The sequence below is a fragment of the Cygnus olor genome, chromosome 3 (genome assembly GCF_009769625.2).
Source record: "Cygnus olor isolate bCygOlo1 chromosome 3, bCygOlo1.pri.v2, whole genome shotgun sequence".
Classification (NCBI taxonomy): domain Eukaryota; kingdom Metazoa; phylum Chordata; class Aves; order Anseriformes; family Anatidae; genus Cygnus; species Cygnus olor.
In genome coordinates this window covers 77,147,080-77,167,308 of record NC_049171.1, presented here as the reverse complement: position 1 = coordinate 77,167,308, position 20,229 = coordinate 77,147,080, and the positions used below count along the sequence as shown (strand labels likewise).

Below are 20,229 nucleotides of genomic sequence, written 5' to 3'. Positions count from 1 at the left end.
CCGCAGCGGCGGGGTAGGGCGGGCGAACGGGGCGCGGCGAGGCGCGGCGGCGGCGCTCCTGGCACCATGGCGGCGGCGGCGGCGGTGCCCGGGCGGGCGCGGCGAGGGACGCCCATGTACTCGGTAGGCTGCCCGCGGGGGGCTGCCCGCCTCGCCCCCTCCCCTAACCCGGCCGTGCTCACTCTGAAGCGCAGTGACGGCCCCCGGCGGTGCGGGGGGGGCTTTGGGGCTGGCTGCGGGGGCAGGGCGCCCCTTCGGGCTCCTGTCCCTGCTGGGATCGGGGCGAGGGGGCTGGAGAGAGGGGGGCGAGTCCTGGTGTCTGCAGAGATCCCCGAGCTTCGCTTCTGTGTCCCCAGGTGCCACACCGGTGCATCGTGAATGCTCCCATTTTATTGTTTTGAAGGCATAGGGAAAGCGGAGGTGTTCCAGGCTCCCACCGCTTCGTTTCTGTCACTGCCAGTGCCCCCGTAGCCACCTGCCCCACTGGGTTCTCCGACTGGAGGTTCCCGGTTGTGGTTTCTCTCAAGGAGCTCTCTCCCGGCCTGCGCTGGAAGCCCCCGCAGCACCTTGGCTGTGGAGCACGAAAGGAGCGATGCTCTTCTTCAGCCGTTGGCTCCCTCAGTGCTATGTCAGGCCAGGACACGAAAATAACTATTGCTGCGGGAAGAAATCCGTGGCAGGTCAAATCTAGAAATGTGAAATGGAGACGAGTGGCAGGGAGGTGACTTTTCCTTTGGCCGTGGCCTTTGTGAAGCCTCACTCACCGTGGACGCGTTGTGGAACGGCTGTAGCAGTGCAGCGGCTCCTGATGTGGCTAATGATACCGGGGCTGAGTGCTGGATTTCCTCCTTTTTTGTTGTTTCTTGTGTTCTTTTGCATGGGGTTGCACGTTGTAGGATTTAAACTTTGGTGATTCCAAGAAATGTTGCTTAGTTTTTCTGGGTAATGTCCTGTCACGTACTGATTTAAGCAGGTGCATGCTTAGAGCCGACCACTGTTTGCTGAGGCTATTTTGAGCTATCTTTTTCACTATTAAAAGGCATAAGTGTTTTTTTTTTTTTTTTACTGTTTTATTTTTAATCAGGAGGGTTGATATAAGGTATCAAGGCAACCGGTGACTAATACAAACTATTTCCAGTCTCCTTGTCAGTTTGTGGCTTACATGGCTCTTGCAAAATATCAGCCAGGTGAAAAGTATGGAAGAAGACAGATTGAAAACTGTAATACTAAACTTCCACAGTTATCTTGTGCTAATGAATGGACAGGAGCTAAGTGTTTGCTCTGTTTTCGCTTTAAATGTCAGCTGCTTTTGATAATGCTGCTGATGTGGCTGTGGTCAACCAGCAGTGAAAGCTGACTCCCTCTCCCGAGGCTGAAAACCTGGCTGATGCTGCTGGGCATTTTGCTTCTCTGTTCCTGGTGTTCTCCTGTGCGTTTGCTGACCAGGCTTTCGTCTTGAGGCCAGAGAAGGTCGCTCTGACAGCCCGTGAAGCAATGTGTTCTCTCCTTCGCTTTCAGACTGATTCTGCACAGGTTGTATATGAGAGAAGACAAAATGAGTGGAAGGGGTGCCTGTGCTGCAAGTTGTGCTGAAGAGGAAGACATGAGTATTTTTATCTTAGCATCTTCTTCTAATAAATGTGCTTAATCATAACTGTTTCCTTTGTGTTGCACTGAGCCTTGCTTGTCTGATGAACTGTTGCTGCTGTTCTGAAGTTTGGAGGAATATGATTTAAAGACTAAGGGGTCATTCATATGATCTGTGCTGTTAGAGGAGATAATAGGAGAGATCTCTCTCCAGCACAGGGGATGCCTACTGACTCAAGGAGAAGAGTTTTGTCACTGAGATTTCTACAGCGGGATAGATCCTCAACTAGCTCTGGATGCACTGCTAGCTTTGCTGCTTACTAGTGATGCTGGTCACTCAGGGACTGCACTCTCTTTATAACTCTGTGCGCACCATGTTGCGTTTTTGGTCTTCGTGTGGCTGGTAATAGTTTTTTGGTTCTGTTCCTACCCGGCTGTGTTTTCTGTACCTTATGTCCAAGGCTGGTGAAAGCCAGCACCAAGGTCCCAGACGCAACTTAAAGCAGAAGGGATTATTTCTGGTGTTGATGGTTGTGTTTTTATAATGTCATGCGTGTTATTGCATTCATGCAGCTGCAAGAGTAGGGATCAAAGCTGTTTCAGTTAATACCTCTTAAGCACGAGGAGGCTGGAGGCAAGGCATTTTAGCTTTAAAGCTTAGGTGTTTCCTCAGCCTCTTCCTGTTGGACAGAATTAAGTAATGTGGCATATGGTGATTTGGGGACCTTTGCAGAGGGAGATGGTTGTTTCTTTTGTCTTTGCTTTCTTTTGGTTTTAGTTTCTAATTGCAGCATTGTTCCAAGCAGGTAATATTTGTTCATGCACTCAGAGCGTTGAATGGAGACGTTATAGAAAGGTTAACAAAAAAAAACACATTGCAAAAAATTTGCACGCTAATATTTTACTGCTGTAGTCAAGCAGATCACTGAATCGCTCGAGACGGTGTCTCATTCTTTATTGGTATGTTCCCAGCAGAAAGAGCTCACGTCAAAGAAAAGGGATGAGTTTGAAGATATCTTGGAGGAAAGGCGATTGTCCAGTGACTTGAGATATGCAATGAAATGTTATACTCCTGTGATCTACAAAGGACTTTCACCTTGCAAGCCAAATGCTATTAAAACTGCTGTTCTGCAGTCAGAGCAAGTTCAGTATGTTATCAAGCAGGTGAGCCTGAACACTGAGCTGTAAGACAAAGTAGATTGAACAGAGCCGAATTTTTTGTGGCGACGGGAAAAAATAAAAGTTACTGCTGGTCTTGTCAAACACCAGAGCTGTAGTTTGGAAAGCACTCAAATAAATCAGTAACTAGGGAGGCACGCTCTTCTGGCAGGAAGAACAAATACTGGTTTACCACAGAGTTGCCACTAAAGCTGTTGTGTTGTAGTGTTTTTATTTTCTGTATATGACACTTTACATTCAACTTAACCAATGTGCTTGACTTCTTTTTTTTCCTCCTCCACTGTCCTTGATGCAGAGCAGGTTTGTGAAAGATTCTGCTTAGTAGATGTTTTTGTACTTTGAGGATGTTTTGTAGCAATTTTATAGGCTAGTGATGTATTTATGAATTAGTCATTGACACATTCCCTAAAATGAGAGTTATATTTTGATAGAAATTTTTCAGACAAGTGTCCAGTGGTTAAAGGGAGTTAGTCCTGCCATTGCAATCTAGTTCTCAGCTTTGGACTAGAAACTACTGAAAGTATTGCTGGCCTCTAAACTGAGCTGTGCTGTTTGGGAAGCTTTTTCCCCTGTCACTCTTCCTCTTTCTTCCTACTCCATGTTCTGTAAAAGGCATGTTCCTCATTACATAACAGAGAAAAAAAAAAAAATTTTCAGCTAAATATTTCTATATTTAGGAGAGAATATAAATCTCTCCTCCTATATAAATAGATGACCATTATTTAAGTCCGTTTTAAGAAACTTCAAAAGGGAACGTGTGTAAGAACAGAAAAAAAGAACATTGATATGCAAAGCTGGTAGAGACAGCGCTTTGTATGCATTTCAGCTGGAGATTGCTACAGTAATACATCACAAAGAAAATCAAGCTTGATAGGGCTGATGTTCTTCAGCCAAGTCTGAAAATCCAGTCCAAATGCACTTCAGAGATTTACTTAAATATCTCTGCAAACATAAGTTTCATTTTACTCGATAAAGAAAATTGCACGCAGCCTTCTTAGACCAGTAATCTATGAAATATTCTTAGAACTGAACCTCCTCTGAAGATGCTACAGGCTAAAATATTCAGATGGTGTGTTTAGGGGGGGAAAAATGTTGCTCCCTACTCCCTGTTGACAGCTAAGCTCACCATTGATTTTGAACAGCTTTAACTTGGCTTTTGCTTTCTGGTTAACAACAAACAGATTCTGTGAGATTAGATGTATGCCTATCCCATAAAATAAAATCTTGCTGGCTATTGCATTAGTGTTGGCATAATTATTGTGGCACATTGAGCAGTGTGCACGGGCAAGGAGAAGGGAATCGCATCTGACTGCTCTTTTGTTTGTTTTTTCTTTAGTTAGCAAAAGAGATGGGAGAATCACCTGATATTATTCAAGAAGAAGCCACAGAAATCCTGGATGAGATGGGTCACAGTATGCAATTAGGAGCTGTCAGATTTTTTGCCTTTACTCTGAGCAAAATATTTAAACAGCTTTTCCAGAGAGTTTGTGTGAATGAAGAAGGAATGCAGAGAGTGAGTACTGTTGGGGAAAAATAAAAAGGTATAATATTTTCATGCTGGTTGCTTAGGCAAAGACTCCCATCTTCACTTCCAGTAAAAAATACAAAAAAAAAAAAAAAGACTGCACTTGTGTTTATTGCAGCTTTTCTAAATAAAGAGGAGAAAAGACAGATGACGTTTAAGTTTTTGAGGCAAACAGTCAGCATCGTTTTTTGTACGCTTCCAAATGTTTCCTGTGGTAAGGAGATGTTTTGCGTAAAGCATCTTGCAGCTTTTGCAGAGATTATACAGGCCTTCACTTGGGATACATTTGGCAATGAGGAATATACGATCTGTAAGATTTAAATATATATATATATATTGCTTGTGCCATGTATTTTGATGCTTAGAAGGAATTTGCTTAAACCTTTTTAGTAGGATAAGAGTAATTGTGATCTTGCAAAAGTGAACTGTTCACGTTATTTGTGTTTGCATTTTTTTTCAAGAGGGCATTAAAGGTAAGTAGTTGTCAAAAGAAGACACGTGTGACTGTCATTCTCTTTCTCTTGTTGCTTTTTTTCACTTCTGTAATTGTTTTGCCAGCTCTTCAGGGATCTGAATTCCTAATTAAAAAAAAAAAGTTCTCTGTATGACTAATTTTGATCAAGTGATTTATGAGATGTAAGAGATGAGAAACCTTTATTCAACAGTTTTGTTTCGAGAATACTTTGACCTCTTTTCTTTTAGCTTGGTTTGCCTTTTAAAATGGCAATTAATACAGTACATCCTGGAAGCAATTTCCATGTGGGGTGGAACGTGATGATAGCTACCTGGGCAGTAGATAAATAGAAATGCTGGAACTGTTTCTGGAGGGAAAGAATGGTATGTGGCCAAGAATATTAAAAAAAAAAAAAAAAAAAGTTAGAGTAAGTTTTTTATTGCCTAATTTTATGTGGCTGAGTGGGTTGGCAGTTCTGCAAAACCTTCATACAGCTAAGATCCATGAAACACTGTGTACCACTGTAAGATGTCTTAAGTTTGCCCCAGTCCGGTGGGGATTTGTTGTGCCCTGTTTCATTGCAGGTTGTCACCCCTCTGGAGGAGGGTACAGTCCATGCCCTGCAAGACTTAACAATGTCAACCCTTACAGCCCCTACTGGGCTTCCCATTCCCATCAAAAGGGATTTGGATTGTGCCATCATGTAATGAGGTGGCCCTGTCTTTCGAGTCCTGTGGTGCCTACGAATCACAGGTTGCTATTCTGGAAACTACTGCTCCAAATTTCCTATGACTCCATGCTGAAAAAGATATAAAGTATGTGAACAGAGAAACCACCCTCATCAACAAATCAGCTTCTGTTTGTCTGAAGCCACGTGAAGGTCTGTATTTGCAAATTCCAACAGTTGTTCCACAAATACTGGAGCAATATTGTTTGTTCTGGTTTTCTTTTTTCAGCTGCAGCATGCCATTCAAGAGCACCCAGTTGTACTGCTGCCCAGTCACCGAAGCTACGTAGACTTTTTGATGCTGTCTTACTTGCTATACACGTATGACTTGGCTTTGCCTGTCATTGCTGCAGGAATAGGCAAGTATGTTGTTTTAGCGGTGTTTTCAGGATTCAGAGTACTGGTAGCAATTGGTCTGGTATCTGCTGCTATAAATACTTGTGTTTAACTTCTGTTCCAAGTACATTTTGTTAAAACCCGCTTGGGTTAGATGTTTGCAGTGTACGCGCCTCTCCTCTGTGTTGAGTGCCATCAAAAGTGAATTTTTTCATAGCAAGTTCAACCAGAAGCACCTCACCTGCAGACCCAAGGCTGGGCAAAGATAGGTGTTTGAAGCAGACTTTGATATTACTTTCCTCGCCCAGAAACAAGCAAAAACTTGGCCATGAGCTCCTGTGTACACAGAAGGTTTTGCAATACCTGATACAGTTTTAAGCACAATCATAGTAGCCAGATATGAAGTGCCAATCACCTTTTGCCAGTTGGTGGTGTGACTGCCTCCCTTGAAAGCATTGGCAGAACTTCATTATGCGAAGTGCTGAGAGCAGAGCTGGCTGAGAAACAGAACTTCAAAATCTGGACAGTTTGCCCTCTGACGAACATAGTTCTAAAGCAGATGAAGCTGGTTTTATTTGTGGGAAACGGTTATTGAAAACTAACAGTCAGTATCTTCTCAGTCAATGTGCTTTTTGAAACTCCTGTCTCTATGGCAGCCTTTAACCAAGAAGCCTGATCTTGGAAGTCAGGAGTGTCAACCAAGTCTTCTAAGCAGGCAGATCTTCTAAGCAGGCAAGCTAGCAAAGATCTGGGAACCTAGTACTCTCTTCTAGTTTACTGGATCATCTCTTTTAAAGACTGGGGAATGAATGAGCCTGGAATAAACAGATAAGATGCTCCTACCCCATGTCATTTTTGTCAGATGAACAAATTTTGCATTGTTTTCAATGGAAAAATATGTGAAAATGCTCCCATCAACCTAAACTGCTTTCCGTTTTCAGTAGATGGTGTTTCATATCAGGAACTTTGTTTTGAGCCTCTCACAGAAAAGGTGTCACAGATTTTGGAATTGTTTTATTAAGTAAGCACCTGTAATGGTGAGAATTTGTGGGTATTTTTTTCAGGTCCGTATTATGCTTACGTTTCCTCCCATAAAAAAAAAAATCGGGGCAGGGATGATTTATGCCATTTTTTGAAAAATTTCACCTAATGTTCTTCTGATGCTCTAATATAGATTGGACCAGATGGGAATTTTTCAAGGGTGCAGGCTAGATTGTTACTGTCTTTTCCAATTGGGAGATTGAGAATACCAATAAAAAATCAGTGGAGGCTGGGAGAATAGTGAAGATAAGGTTCTGCTGATCTGTGAAGTAGGGGTATCTTGCCTTCTGTGTGATGCAGGTTAGCTTCTGGTGAATTCGGAATTTGATGTCTCATAGCTGCCTTTATCAAGGTGCTGCAGCTACTTACCTGCCACACATTATTCTGAAACTGCTCACGTGCTGACGTAGGTATTGGTGTAGTGCTTTGTTAACTTTTGGATTAGACCCACTATTAAGTTTGGAGCCTCAAAGTAGTAGCTACAGATACTAGTACTAAAAAAAAAAAATTGCATATGTGTATTATTTTAAGTTCCTCGGGTGAAAATACAGTTCTCTGATTGTAGTCGTGTACAATGTGTTGTTAGATGTTCACAGGATGTGGTACACAAACTAACTCAAGGTGGTACTTGTGCTGAGTCTTCTGATTGAGGAATAAGTGCCTCTGCTTTGTTAGTTGTCGTTTGGTTTCAGGTAGCATACGCCTAGATCTGTGGGGATTTGCTGCTGTTGCCACCCAGGGTCCTGTAGCCAATTTCCTTTTATCTATTTTATATAGTGAGTGAATCTCCATTCTCAAATGTTTCATCGATTGAGGTTGCAAGAAGGCGGAAGCAGCAAATGGCCAGCTGCTTTGTAGACTCATTTTAAATACCTCATGAATAAATTTAAGTGTTTCCTAGTTTTGACAAGTTAAACGCTGGTCGTGATTGCTTGAAACTAGAAAATTACCAAAAATTTTAGCTGATTTAGTCTACCATTCCTAAATTGATGAGTCAGGCTCTCAAATGGTATAAAGTAACATAATTGGTTAGTTAATTTCCAGGGTTAATTTCTGTGTCTTCTGGGATACATTCAGTGGTAACTGAAGATGAGTGAGTCAATGTACTTAAAAAAAAAAAATATATATAAATATATATATATATAGTCTTCATTATGGCTGAAATCTGGACGTCTAAATTATTGAAACAAATTGCTCTAAGTGAATGCTCTTTCCAAAAATAAAATATAAAACACTGAAAGCATATTATAGCATGACAATCACATCTTCCAAGTATTTACAACAGAATCCTTGAAAGAGATCTCCTTTATCCTGGTAATTGAATCACTTTATTACATAAAGTGTTTGATTCTGCTGAAAGTTATTAATCAATAAGTTTTGTGTTTGTGGTCTTGTTTTTTGTTGGGTTGTTTTTCAGATTTCCTAGGAATGAAAATAGTTGGTGAGCTGCTGCGAAGGGCAGGTGCCTTTTTCATGCGGCGTTCCTTCGGTGGGAACAGGCTCTACTGGGCAGTTTTTGCTGAATACGTAAAAACTATGTTAAGGGTAAGTAAATTACTGAACTCTCAAAGTGTATGCTTAAGAAATACTGTATTGCAGTGATTCATGTTAATGTGCGTGATGTAGGCAGGAGATTGAAAGTCTTCACTGTGATCTGAGGAAACGGATTTTACCTCAGAATTCATGTAGGTGAAGAGCATGTTTGCTGTCTCTTCCTGCAGTTCATCAGTGGGCGATAAACAAATTGTTCACCTTCAGTTGCTTTGGCTCATGTGCCCATATCTCATAACAGACAAAATATTTTTTTTAATTTAGCTATATGTTGTGGCAAATACAATAGATGAATACAGGCTTTGAAATGACTGAAGTTAGAGATGCATGGCTTCCATTAAAAAAAACTGCTTACATTTTAAGTACTTGAAATTGTTTGTGGGCGGTAAAGATGAAATATTTCAATGTTTCTGACAAGCTTTTTTTTTGTTTTACTTTTGTAGAATGGTTATGCCCCAATTGAGTTTTTTCTTGAAGGGACAAGAAGCCGCACTGCCAAGACTCTGACTCCAAAGTTTGGTAGGTTTGTTGAAAACTTGGAACTTTTTATGATTAATAATGTTTTCCTTAGTGGTTATGTTTCTCCAAAGTCCTTCAGATAGGAAGGGATGTTGAAGTGGTGGGAAATTGGTTAAGTCTGTCCGAGTAGTAGAAAACGCTATAGTTTGATTTCCAAGGCTAAATAAAGAAGGGCAATACATGCCTCTTGCACTCTGCTGCTTTCTCTCCCATTGTGTATATAATTGCATAACTCTTCCCTCTTTCCTTTCTGGAAAATAAGCTTCCCCTTACCTGCACAGAAGTATTTTAAGCTAACTGTTTGTAAAAGACATGGGGAATCTTTAGAAAGATGATGATGTGCAAGTGCAGATAAGTGCTATTGAAAAGAGCACAAACAGCTGTCCACGTGCATTGCTTACATTTACCTTCTGTTTTAAAGCTTGGACAGTGTCTTCTGCTTCTGCTTAGTGAAAGAGAGAACAAACATAATGTTCACCTATTCACAGCTTCTAAAAATTATTTAACTTTGAAAAAGATATCTTGCAGCTGCTTTTCCCTTCTTGAAAAAGACAAGCGTTTCACTTTTTTTTTTTTAATCCAATTTGCAGGTCTTCTCAGTATTGTGATGGAACCATTTTTTAAACGTGAAGTCTTCGACACGTACCTTGTTCCCATCAGCATCAGCTATGAGAGGATATTAGAAGAATCTCTCTATGCATATGAGCTCCTAGGAGTCCCAAAGCCCAAAGAATCTACATCTGTGTGTAAATTCCTTAAGAACAGAAAATAGGTGGATGTATATACACCCTGCAGCACTAAAATTTTATTTTTGCTCCTCCCATTTTTGTAGGGGTTGTTAAAGGCCAGAAGGATCCTCAGTGACAATTTTGGTACCATACACATCTACGTAGGCCAGCCGGTGTCACTTAGAACGTTGGCTTCTGGGAGAATCAATCTATGCCCATATAACTTGGTTCCCAGGTATTACATCTTTCTGTGGTTTATGCACAGGAAAAACATTTGTTTAGTCCTCACCAATGTAAAAATAATTAAGAAGTTATTTTTTTTACTTTGGTTTTGATTTTTCTCCTCTCCTGTCCATTTGACCACTGAAGAAGTTTTGTCTGTGCTCAGAGTTATCATGCTTGTGACTGGCTGTTTCTGAAACAGGTTGTTACTTCCATTGCTTTGTTCTAGGTTGAGAACATGCCGTTTTAAAAGTTTATGATGATGTATCAGTCAGGCAACGCTTTGTTTTCTGAGAATTCAGTGGTTTTGTTACTTAAAAAATCTACTTTCTTTACCTTCTTGCTTTATTACTGCAAACAGTTATGTGATTGTGTACCAAGAAGCTGCAGCTATGGCTGGATTGGGTGGGTTTGCAATTTGTTATATAAAGTTACAACACTTTTGAATGTTTTTGAGAATAGCAAGTGTATAGCATCAATACAGAGTTCTGTTTCAAATATTTTTGTGAATTTCCTCACATTTTTCTTTGTACAACATAGTGCATAGGTAGAATTACCCTCCAGGTGTTCGGTGCTGTAAAGTAGTTAGGGATCTGGGAGCAATACAGAAGAAATCTGGAATATAAATCACCCTCTTCCCTATTTTGGAGCTTTTTAACCTTGAGCTGCATGGTTCTTTTCAGACATCTTCCACAAAAACCATCTGAGGATATCCAAGAATTTGTCAGTGATGTGGCATATAAAATGGAGCTCCTGCAAATCGAAAACATGGTTTTGAGCCCGTGGGTGCTAGTTGCTGCTGTCCTGCTCCAGAATTTGCCAGCTATGGATTTTGAACTTCTAATAGAAAAGACCCTGTGGCTGAAAGGCTTAACACAGACTTTTGGAGGTTTCATTGAATGGCCTGGTATGCACATAAAGTGTTATTTCTATTTCTTTTTTTTGTTTGTTTATGAAAGATAAATTATTTTTCTGTGGAAGCAGTGTATAGTGACAACGTTACAGATTGTTTTCGTGGGTGCTGAGTCATAAATGGATTTTAGGATATGCCAAAAATGATGCTAAAATAGAAGGGGTTTTGCCTTAGGGCTGTAGAAGATGCTACTCTGAAAAACAGTTAGGTTGAGGCAGGACAGGTATTTTACTGTTATTTCCTGAAGCATGGAATGAGGGAGAAATTATAGACTGCTTATAATGTCTTTCTGAAGGCTGTCTTAAGTCCTAGGCAATTAATTACCCAGTTTGCAACAGTACCTCAGTAAAATGCTACATTTGTTGCTTGATATTGGCTGTGAGTTGGTACTGTGATAAAGAAGTAGCCTAAACAAATGTGTGAAATAAATAAAACCAAAACTATACTTTGACTATTTATTTTGGAATTTGACTTCATCCTTTTGGGGATGCAGTGATGACTTTTGAGGTAGTGGCTTCTGTGTTTTTATATTATACACACACATACATAAAAATATATTTGTGTGGAAAGGTTGATTCTTCTTCGTCTTCTGAACAATTGTTTTAAGCATCTCTCTTTGAGCCAAGGTGACACAGGTAATTTGTTTTGGAGCCTCAGGACATAAGTGGATAAGTGGGCAAAGAAAAGTAGTGTGTGGTGCAAATACCTTTTCACTGTAGGTATATTTAAACTATGGATCTTTGCTTTTGTAGTCATGTGTATAATCAAGGATCACTCTCAGTATTGCAACAGAGAAATATGAGCAGGCCACAGTTATAACAGAACTCTCATTTCTGGAAAAATACCGCTTCTCCTTTCAGGTATCTTCACTGTAGTAAATGCAGACGCAGTCTGCTCCTGCCAGACTGTGAAAGGAAAAACTTCATGGTGTTTAAACATCATTTAGAATCTTACTGCACAGTAAACTGAAGAACATACTGCATTTGGGTTTGCTTATTTATTTTTTCTTAGTAACAATGAATAAACTTCTGCTTTAGTAGAGTTGTAGTCAGAGAATGGAAAATAGGCAAGGTATAGAGAGAGAGGCAATAACTGAACAGATTTTGTTTGAGTGCATTGACCCTGCACTAGCTGTCATTTGCATAGAAACAGGGTTTGTTGTTTGTTTGTTTTGAATTGTCAATTATTTGAAAGAATAAATAATTTTAAAGGTTAGTTTGGAGGCATCATCATGTCAGCAGCTACATGCATCCTGTCCGTTCTTCTATCTCCAAACAGCTAGCTGTTCCTCCTGCTACCGTGCTGCTTGGTTGTTACAGGCAGAACATTTGCTTAGGTATTAGAAATTTTATATTAAAAACAGGAACTGAAAAATGACTCGCTGACGCTTCTTATTAAACTGAGAAACGTGAAAATGTTGGCAAAGCTGGAATGCAGTAGGCTGAAGGAGCAAATAAGGTGCAAGGAGGTTCTATGTGAAAGCCAGCGTAAGGGGGAAAATGTATTTTTGTTTTCCAGTCAAAGTCTGCAGTGATTTGATATGCGTGTATTGCTCTGATCATGTAAATGGTATTTTCATGTTCAGTTAACAGTTTTTATTGCTTCTTTCCTTGCTTGCTAAAGAGTTCACAATGCAGGGAATTTTGGTAGTGTTTAAAGCCTAAGATATTCTAAAAAAGATGACTGTATTTCAAGACTTGAGGTGCTGTTCTTTATCTGCCTAAAGTTCTTTGAAGGACTTTCTTCTTTATAGAAAATAACAAACCCATAACCCACCCAGTTCCTTGCTTTAGACTTTTTAAAAGGACTTTAATGAAACAAGAGTATACTTGGGTTTAAGTGCAAGCTATTTCCTTTTTGAGCAGGTATATTATGCAATGACCCCTCTGTTAGAATTTTCTTAAACTTAATTATGATGAGGAGTTCCTTGTTTATGAGAGTTGAGGAAAAAAACTTGTGCATCTGATTCAAAAATTACAGTGTCAGAAATTCCTAAGCCAAAGTGTTTCCTTAATGATGACTGTTTCCATCAAGTAGTTCTAGCCTCTTTTATTTGGAGGCGCAGAATCTTTGTTCCAGAGACAAAGGATTTACTTGTTATTGTTAGCAAGTGGAAGAATTTAAAGTGCTGTAATGACAGAAATGTCTGAAATTTGTTCTCTCCATTGCATACAATGCCTGGGCTGAGAACATTTTTCTAACTGAATATTTGATGTAATAATTGGTCCTAAAAATAAAGCTTAACGAAATACTAGCATACTTTAGACAGTATCAACAGAGACATATTCTCTTTTGCATTTTCCTGAATCTTGCATTTTCTTGCTAGATAATCTTTGTGCCAAAAAAGCAGTTATGTCTGCCCTCGCCCTGCATTCCAACATTGCTCGCCTCGTCAATGGCCACGTGGTCCTCAATGACAAAGGAGAGGAAGATGGAGCTGCAGGGGAAATTGTCTTTAAGCGAGCTCTGGCCATCCTCATGTGTGGTACCTACAGAAACCAGTTGCTGAATGTCTTCGTGCGTCCCTCTCTGGTGGCACTTGCCTTGCAAATGACGCGCAGCTTCAGGAAAGGTACGTTTGGGTAGCTCGGGGAGCCCAGTGGCTTCGTTCCCTCTCATGTCCTCTGTGAGAGGAGCAGGAGGTTCCTGTGATTGACAGTGGGGGCTACTTGACAACGTTGTGCCAGAATTCTGAATAAGGTCCTGTGACATAAAGTGGGTGTGTTGGGAGGGGACTTTTTTTTTTTGCCGTTTTTGTTTACCCCTTGATACCTTTGAAGGGAGGCATATTCTGGTGAGACAGCAGACATGAGATGATTCCAGTTCTTATTTACATTGTTCTGCAGTCCAGAAGTAGTTGAGTTTAGAAAAATGTATTTGGGAGTGCTTGGGTTGCTTCCCTTGCAGTATACATTATGAAACTGCCAGAGGGTAAAATGGCCCCCAAAGTGGCAAAAATCACCTCTTGTATTTCAGCTGTTAAATAAAACTATGCTTGGAAGTGTCTCCTGCCTCTCTAGCAAGGCTTCATTTCATGACAATGTAAAATAACCTACAACCATTAAGTTTCTTGTTTTGTTGGCATTTAGCAGACCTGCTTTTTAGGTTACAAGTTACCCGCGGCTCACATTCACATACAGTGCAGCCAGTTCTCAGCCTTTTTTCTCTTCTCAGTGCTGTTCCTGAAGTGTTTCAGTGCTTTCCAATACTTATTAAGTAAAATTTCAAAATATATGCCTTGGTTTTGTGCAGCATCTCATTATATGGTATTTAATGCATGTTCTTAGAAGCTACAGTCCCCCGTTCTTTCTTTTGGTAAAATCTGAATCGAGTACTTCCTGTTTCACTGTGGTGATTTCTGTTGTATCTGTACTCGTGGTTTTAATGTCAAGTTCAAATTTTATTTGGGGTAGATATTCTCTCTCAGGAATAATAATAGAGAGTAAATATTCTCCCTAAAATAAGGAATAAATGGCTTTTCAATGGCGTCCTTTTAAATTAAGTTTTTTAAAACAACAATACTTTACAATATTTTTTTTCAGAGGAAGTCTACAGCTGCTTCAGCATCTTGAGAGATGTGTTCTCTGATGAGTTCATCTTCTTTCCTGGTATTTCATTGAAGGTAAAAACATCCTTTATACAAAAATGCTGATCGTCCATAGCACAGTCAGCACAGCATCTGATTTTGGAGCTCTGCTTAACAAATGCCTTGTGATAAATACCTACAGAGATATCAGCTTGATCTGTAAGTGGGAGGGAGAACTTAAAAGAGGGTCAGAGTGGAGGTAGTCATTAGGTTAGTTGCAAAACATTGTGTGAATCCACAAGGTTGCATATGCAATCTTTTTTTTAATTCCTCCAGTGTGTTAAAAAAAAAAAAAAAAGGCCTGAAACTTCCTAGTTCTGAACTATTAAAGTGAGCTGTAGCAGAAGTTTGGCTTTTTTGTGTAAAACTACCAATCTTCTAGAATGGATATAAAAATGAGTAGAGCAGTCTTTTTTTTTTTTTTTTTTTTATTAACGAAGTGTAAATACTGTCCTGTTCCTCTGCAGTTATGAAAGAGACGTTAGGCTGTGAAGAAGAAAGTGTTAACATAGGTCTAATTGGATTCTTTCACAGAGTAGGTATGTTCTGTCAGCACAGAAGCAGAAGAGTTTTCGCTGAGGTTATAGCAGGGTCATTTTTCCTTAAAGCTCTTGCAGACTCTGTAGCAGAGGGGGCACTGCTGCTCTTTCAAAAAGTTAAACTATGGGTTCTATACCAATTCATGATCAACCATTGTATGTCCTTGTTATCTTTGACAAATAGAGTATGCAGTTCTAAATTTAAGTCCTTATTGTCTTCTGGTTGATTATAGTGCTTCTAGTGCAGCTGTGATGGGCTGCTTTGTGTAGCACTATACGTGTGGTCTGTGATGGTGGGGCTGCCGGAGCACTGTGCCAACACCCAGTGCTGTGTGTGTTAAAGCACATCTCTGTACCACCTCTCCTCGGATGTGCAGCATGGCCGTATCGATACCTCTGTAGCATTTATATAGCAGCTAGTGTTCCTCTTATACCTTGAAATCTGAATATTACAGTGCATATGTAAACTTTTTTCTAATATGTAGTGTTGACGGCTTTGAGGCCTTTTAGATTTTTATTACTGGCATTTACAGTGTCTCATGTAGATCCAGATATTACACTATGAGCACTAGGAAGGAAGTACTTATAGTAAAACCTGATTTAAACCTCTGCAGATGAAATCTTACAGAGCTAAGAAGGTACAGCCTGTGAAGGTTTCTGAAGCGAGAGCCTTCCTAATTGCACAACAGTGCCCCTAGCAGAGTCTTAGGGAAGCTTGGGTTCTATTGCTTGAAAGCAGCTTCCCCTCATTCCACCCGCCTTCCCATATCAGCATTACTGAGACAAAGCTGGTATTGTTCATGCGTGCAGCCTTATTACAGCACTCAGTGTGTCTGCACGCTCTCTGAAAACAGCTGGACACAGAAAAGATGTGAAAACTGCAGGCAGTACTTTGCTCCCTGCAGGACTTGCCTCATCAGTTTGTACGCATCCTGCAGGGTTGGACCTGGCTCTGGTCCAGCCAGCCTGAAATGCAGGTGAGCACAAATTTATTAGTGAAAATTGGTTTGACATCATACCCAATACAAACTGGTGCAGGCGCAGTTTTTATTTGGGATTAAAACAGATTAAATATGATTTTTATCAAATGTTAAGGCTAAATATCTGATAGCGATATTTGTGATCTTTCCTGCATTTAAAAAAAAAAAAGAAGATAACTTTCATAATATAGTCACAAATCCTGAATATTCTTAAAATCTCAGCAAGCCACCCCTCTAGTCATCCACATGTCTATCATGTCCGTTCCCTCTCCCCTCTTCTCCTCTGGTAATGCAAGGAAAATAGTTTTGTCACTGACATTTCCATAGTCTGTAACTTTTGGCCATTGTGTTGCTTTTTTTTTGTAGACAGCAAGTCAGTGAACTATGTTATCACTTATCACTAACAGTGTGTGTGAGATAAAAGCAAGCCCTGACTTAAAAAAAAAAATAAAAAAATAAAAAAAATTAAAAAAAATCTGCCACCATCACCAAACAAACAAAACAAACAAAAAGTCCCTAAAATAGACAACTTGTCCGTATTCTGACAAAATCCAGGGGAATACAAGCTGGCTGTTGCAATAGCAACCACAGCCTCTTCCTAAGGTCCTAGGCCTGTTGCGCTTCCAGATTTGCTCTGTTTAAGATCATGTTCCCAGTGCTTTTTTAGAAGGGTATTTCTGGTATACAGGAAAATTTTGGTTCATGTCTCCAGAGAACGAAAGTGAGAAATGGTAGAAGTGTCATGCTCTGTTTTTTGTTACTGTGGTTTTGTTTTGGCTTGTTTTTTTGTGGTTGGTTGGTTGGTTGGTTTTGTGGGAAAAGGTCTCCGCACTTGCTGTAGAGGTTAACATTTCAGTTGTGGTTCTCTCTCCCAGGATTTTGAGGAAGGATGTTTTCTACTCACAAAATGTGATGCGATTCAAACAACTCAACAGGAAATCTACCCCACTGACAAAGGAAGTGTTATAGTATCTTTCTTGTCAGCTATGTTCAGACCTTTTGTGGAAGGTTATCAGGTATGCTGTTTGCCAAAAAAATTATCTTTTTTATCCTGTGTTTTATACAAAAAGTAGTAGAGTAGTGATAGTTCTGCAGTACAAATAGTGACCGTTTCCACGGCTGGGGAATGGAAGAGTTGAGAAATAGCAGTAACAGGTATCTTAACATCACCTTCCCTCCAGGAACCTGATTTCAACTTTTGGCTCGGACTTTTCAAAGTGACTAAAGCAGTAAGCTGCTTTGTAACGTGACGAGCTATTGTGGGTTTACAAGTTTCACAGGGAGTATGCTGCTGGCAGGCTCCGTTGCTCTTTCGTAGAGGAACTCTTGCTTAATTCATTTTGTGGGCTGTCCTGCCACATGCAGAAATGAGTTTGTATCTCATATCTGGTAGGGTTGTGGTTTTTTTTTTTTTTTTAGAATCGTTAATTCCATTGGTTTCTCTGTAAATTCTTTTTATTTTTTCCAAAAGGTTGTAATATGGCTAAACACACTTACAATCCTGTAATACGTAACCTGTACAAAAATAGGAGGCTAAAATCTCTGATATGTCAGCATAACATTGGTGGGAATGTAGATGTTTGAACCTGGTAGATGAGGGAACTGCTAATGATCTGGTGTACGACTTAAGCTGGTCTGTACTGATTTGCCTGATTATATTCCTATCTGTAAAACAGATAATGCTTTAATAAAACTATACTGGGTTTGATTGCAAGAACAGAAATGTTAAATTGATGTCTAAGGTAACCATTGCAGTAATGAATGCTGAATCTTCTTTTAATATTAAGATTCTCATGCATGCTAAAGAGTAATAAAATTTTCAGATGTGCTACCTACTGATACTTTTTGAGTTCCTCTCCTAACTTTTCAAAGTGTAATAACATTACCTCCTTATGGGGACATGTTTGTTTGTAACTAATAACAAATTGACAATCACAAGGAAATAAGTGCTGATGTTTGTTTTTTTTTTTTTTAAATGTTAGTTAATTTTCAGATACCTATCAAAGGAAACAAAAGAAGCCTTTACGGAGAAGCAATTTGTACCTGGAGTCCGCAACTTTGTTTTTCAGCTTCTTGAAAAGGGTGCGTACAGCTGTCATGCAATATGATTTTACAAACTTAACCTGTTAATGGACAGTGGTAACATTTTTGATTGTTTTCTCTGCTTTCTCTGTAGGGAACACACAGTGTTATGAAGCGTTGTCTTCTGACATGCAGAAAAACGCCTTAGCAGCTCTCGTGCAACTGGGTGCAGTGAAGAAGAAGAAAATGTAAGTAACACAGGCTTTTTGGTATATAAAAAGACAATGTGCGGTCTTACTGGAAGTTCTTAACGACTGAGCTATTAGCATTAAGTAGTACAGCAGACACCCGATGCCCTGAACATCAGTCAACTGAAGGCTGATTGGATTTACCTGAGTTGTGGTGAAGACCCAGGTAGTTCCTTTCTGTATGCATTGTGGAAACAGAATGGCAGCCCTCAGAGTGAAAACACCCCCGCGGGACCCAGCAGCAGAATTTAATAACTCGCTGGTGGGCTTCTTCTGACTCCCTTTTCTAAACCTTTTGGTTTTCAAAACCTTTAGCAGGGCTTTGATAAGCAAATAGAACAGCCCTGCTTATTCTGTGTGTTATAATAAGCCTCATCAGGCAATGTAAGCAATTATCAGGAACAGTAATACTTTTTCGTGTGTTTCGGCACTGACATCTCAAATCAATTCAAATGAAAGCTTAGACGTTAAAGTTATTTAACACAGTTCCCAGGCCTAAGATTAAACGACAGCTATAGTTATACAGAAACATGGTCACATATATTTCATGTTAACAGATTAATTTGTGTTGAGGTGGTATTTTTTATATTTAAAAGTATAACCATAGAAGACCCTGCTACACGTCCCCACATTGTCTTGAGTGTTTCACAGAACAGTGTTGGCAGCTGATGGCCCTGAGCTATTTTCTTATGTGTCTGTTCAGGAAATGAACTGGTTAAGGTTTGTATTGCTCTTGGAAAGCACACAAAGTGCTGTTGTTGTATGTCCCCCTGCTATGTCATTGTGCTACATAAATGTCTGTGGCTAAATTCCCCTTTCCAAGTAAATGGAATAAATCAAGTGCAGCAGATTTTGAGATCAGCTGAAGGTTTGATTCAGTTTCAGAGATACAGTCTTGAAAATTGTACAATTGAAAACAAATATTCTCTTCTTGCGGTTATCCCCAATAAAAACCAAGGGAAGACAGACTCAGGGAGTGTAAACGGGAGGAAAGATAAACCCTAACAATCCTGGAGTACAATTTGTTTAAAGGTCTGCTGTGACCTAAAAATTGGTAAGTATGCTGGTAGGATGAAGAATATGATGACATTATGAAAATGTTTAATTCAGATTACTTGTGTAGAAATGACTGAAATAAGAGATATCCATTGAAGTTATTTGTTTTAACTGTAGGTCCAATGGATTCACTTACAATGTAAATCAAGAGGCTGTTAATAAAATCCTGGACGTGTTTGGTAAGTGTCGTGAGCGGTCTCTAGTTCATTTGAAGAGAACTTTTCAAGTTACAAATGAGTTTGGACAACGAACATACATGTTAGACCTACTGTTTTTTCCTAATAGTTCCTCAGAATTATCTGCATAAAAATACTAATGATATTTTTACAGTACTTCTTCCTGTGTAACTGACTGCAGCTTTGAATCTCTCTCCCTTTTTTTTTTTGAAATACTGTGCAACTCAATGACCAAAAAAAAGTAAATCAAAAGGAACTTTAATGGAGTAGCTGCAAGTAAGTGATTACTTTTTCTTCTTCTTTTTGTCAGATGCCAGGATACCTGTACAGAAGCCCGTGGCTGCAAGACTCTAAGTGGTTTTTGATGCTGTGACTGGACGTAAGTACCTGCTGGGGGCACAGACCACCGCCGAAGCGGAACGGGGACGGCAGCAGACCAAGTTCACGTCTTGTCCGTCTGTCTGGGCGTTGTCAGCGTGCCAACCTGCGAGGCAGGAGCGGGTGCCAAGGCTGTGGAAGGGTGGTCTTCACCTGGGGTACTTTCCCTAACTGCTTAGAGACTGCTGCCTCCGGTGGTTAGAGTTGTATTTGTATACTCACCTGTGGTTTGCTTTTTAAAATGGATTAAACCTCTTTTTTTTTTTTTTTTGGATACCTATTTAAAGAGAAGCGCACAGTAACGGCTACTTAAATACATTTTTTTAGACTCGTAACGAGCAACGTGGTCGGTCTCAAATGTTTCCCTGGAGTGAAGCTGTAACGGGGGAACTGAAGGCTGAACATTAAAAACGAGCGTTCAGACAAACGCGTTGCCGGCTGCCTGTGTGCGGGACGAGGCCC

The 20,229-nt window shown here is 40.0% G+C and overlaps 1 protein-coding gene across 1 annotated transcript; it reads left to right on the top strand.

Annotated features, from left to right (window-relative positions):
• Positions 1-33: 33 nt before the first annotated feature.
• On the top strand, positions 34-20,191 carry GNPAT (glyceronephosphate O-acyltransferase). The gene is made up of 16 exons (XM_040554413.1): positions 34-123; positions 2,563-2,751; positions 4,103-4,279; positions 5,702-5,831; positions 8,267-8,394; positions 8,844-8,919; positions 9,510-9,661; positions 9,752-9,882; positions 10,553-10,776; positions 13,109-13,354; positions 14,325-14,404; positions 16,763-16,903; positions 17,870-17,969; positions 18,064-18,157; positions 19,331-19,392; positions 19,700-20,191. Exons 1-16 carry the CDS (start codon positions 67-69, stop codon positions 19,741-19,743), a joined length of 2,031 nt encoding a protein of 676 aa, XP_040410347.1. The 5' UTR covers positions 34-66; the 3' UTR covers positions 19,744-20,191.
• The last annotated feature ends 38 nt before the right edge of the window (positions 20,192-20,229 follow it).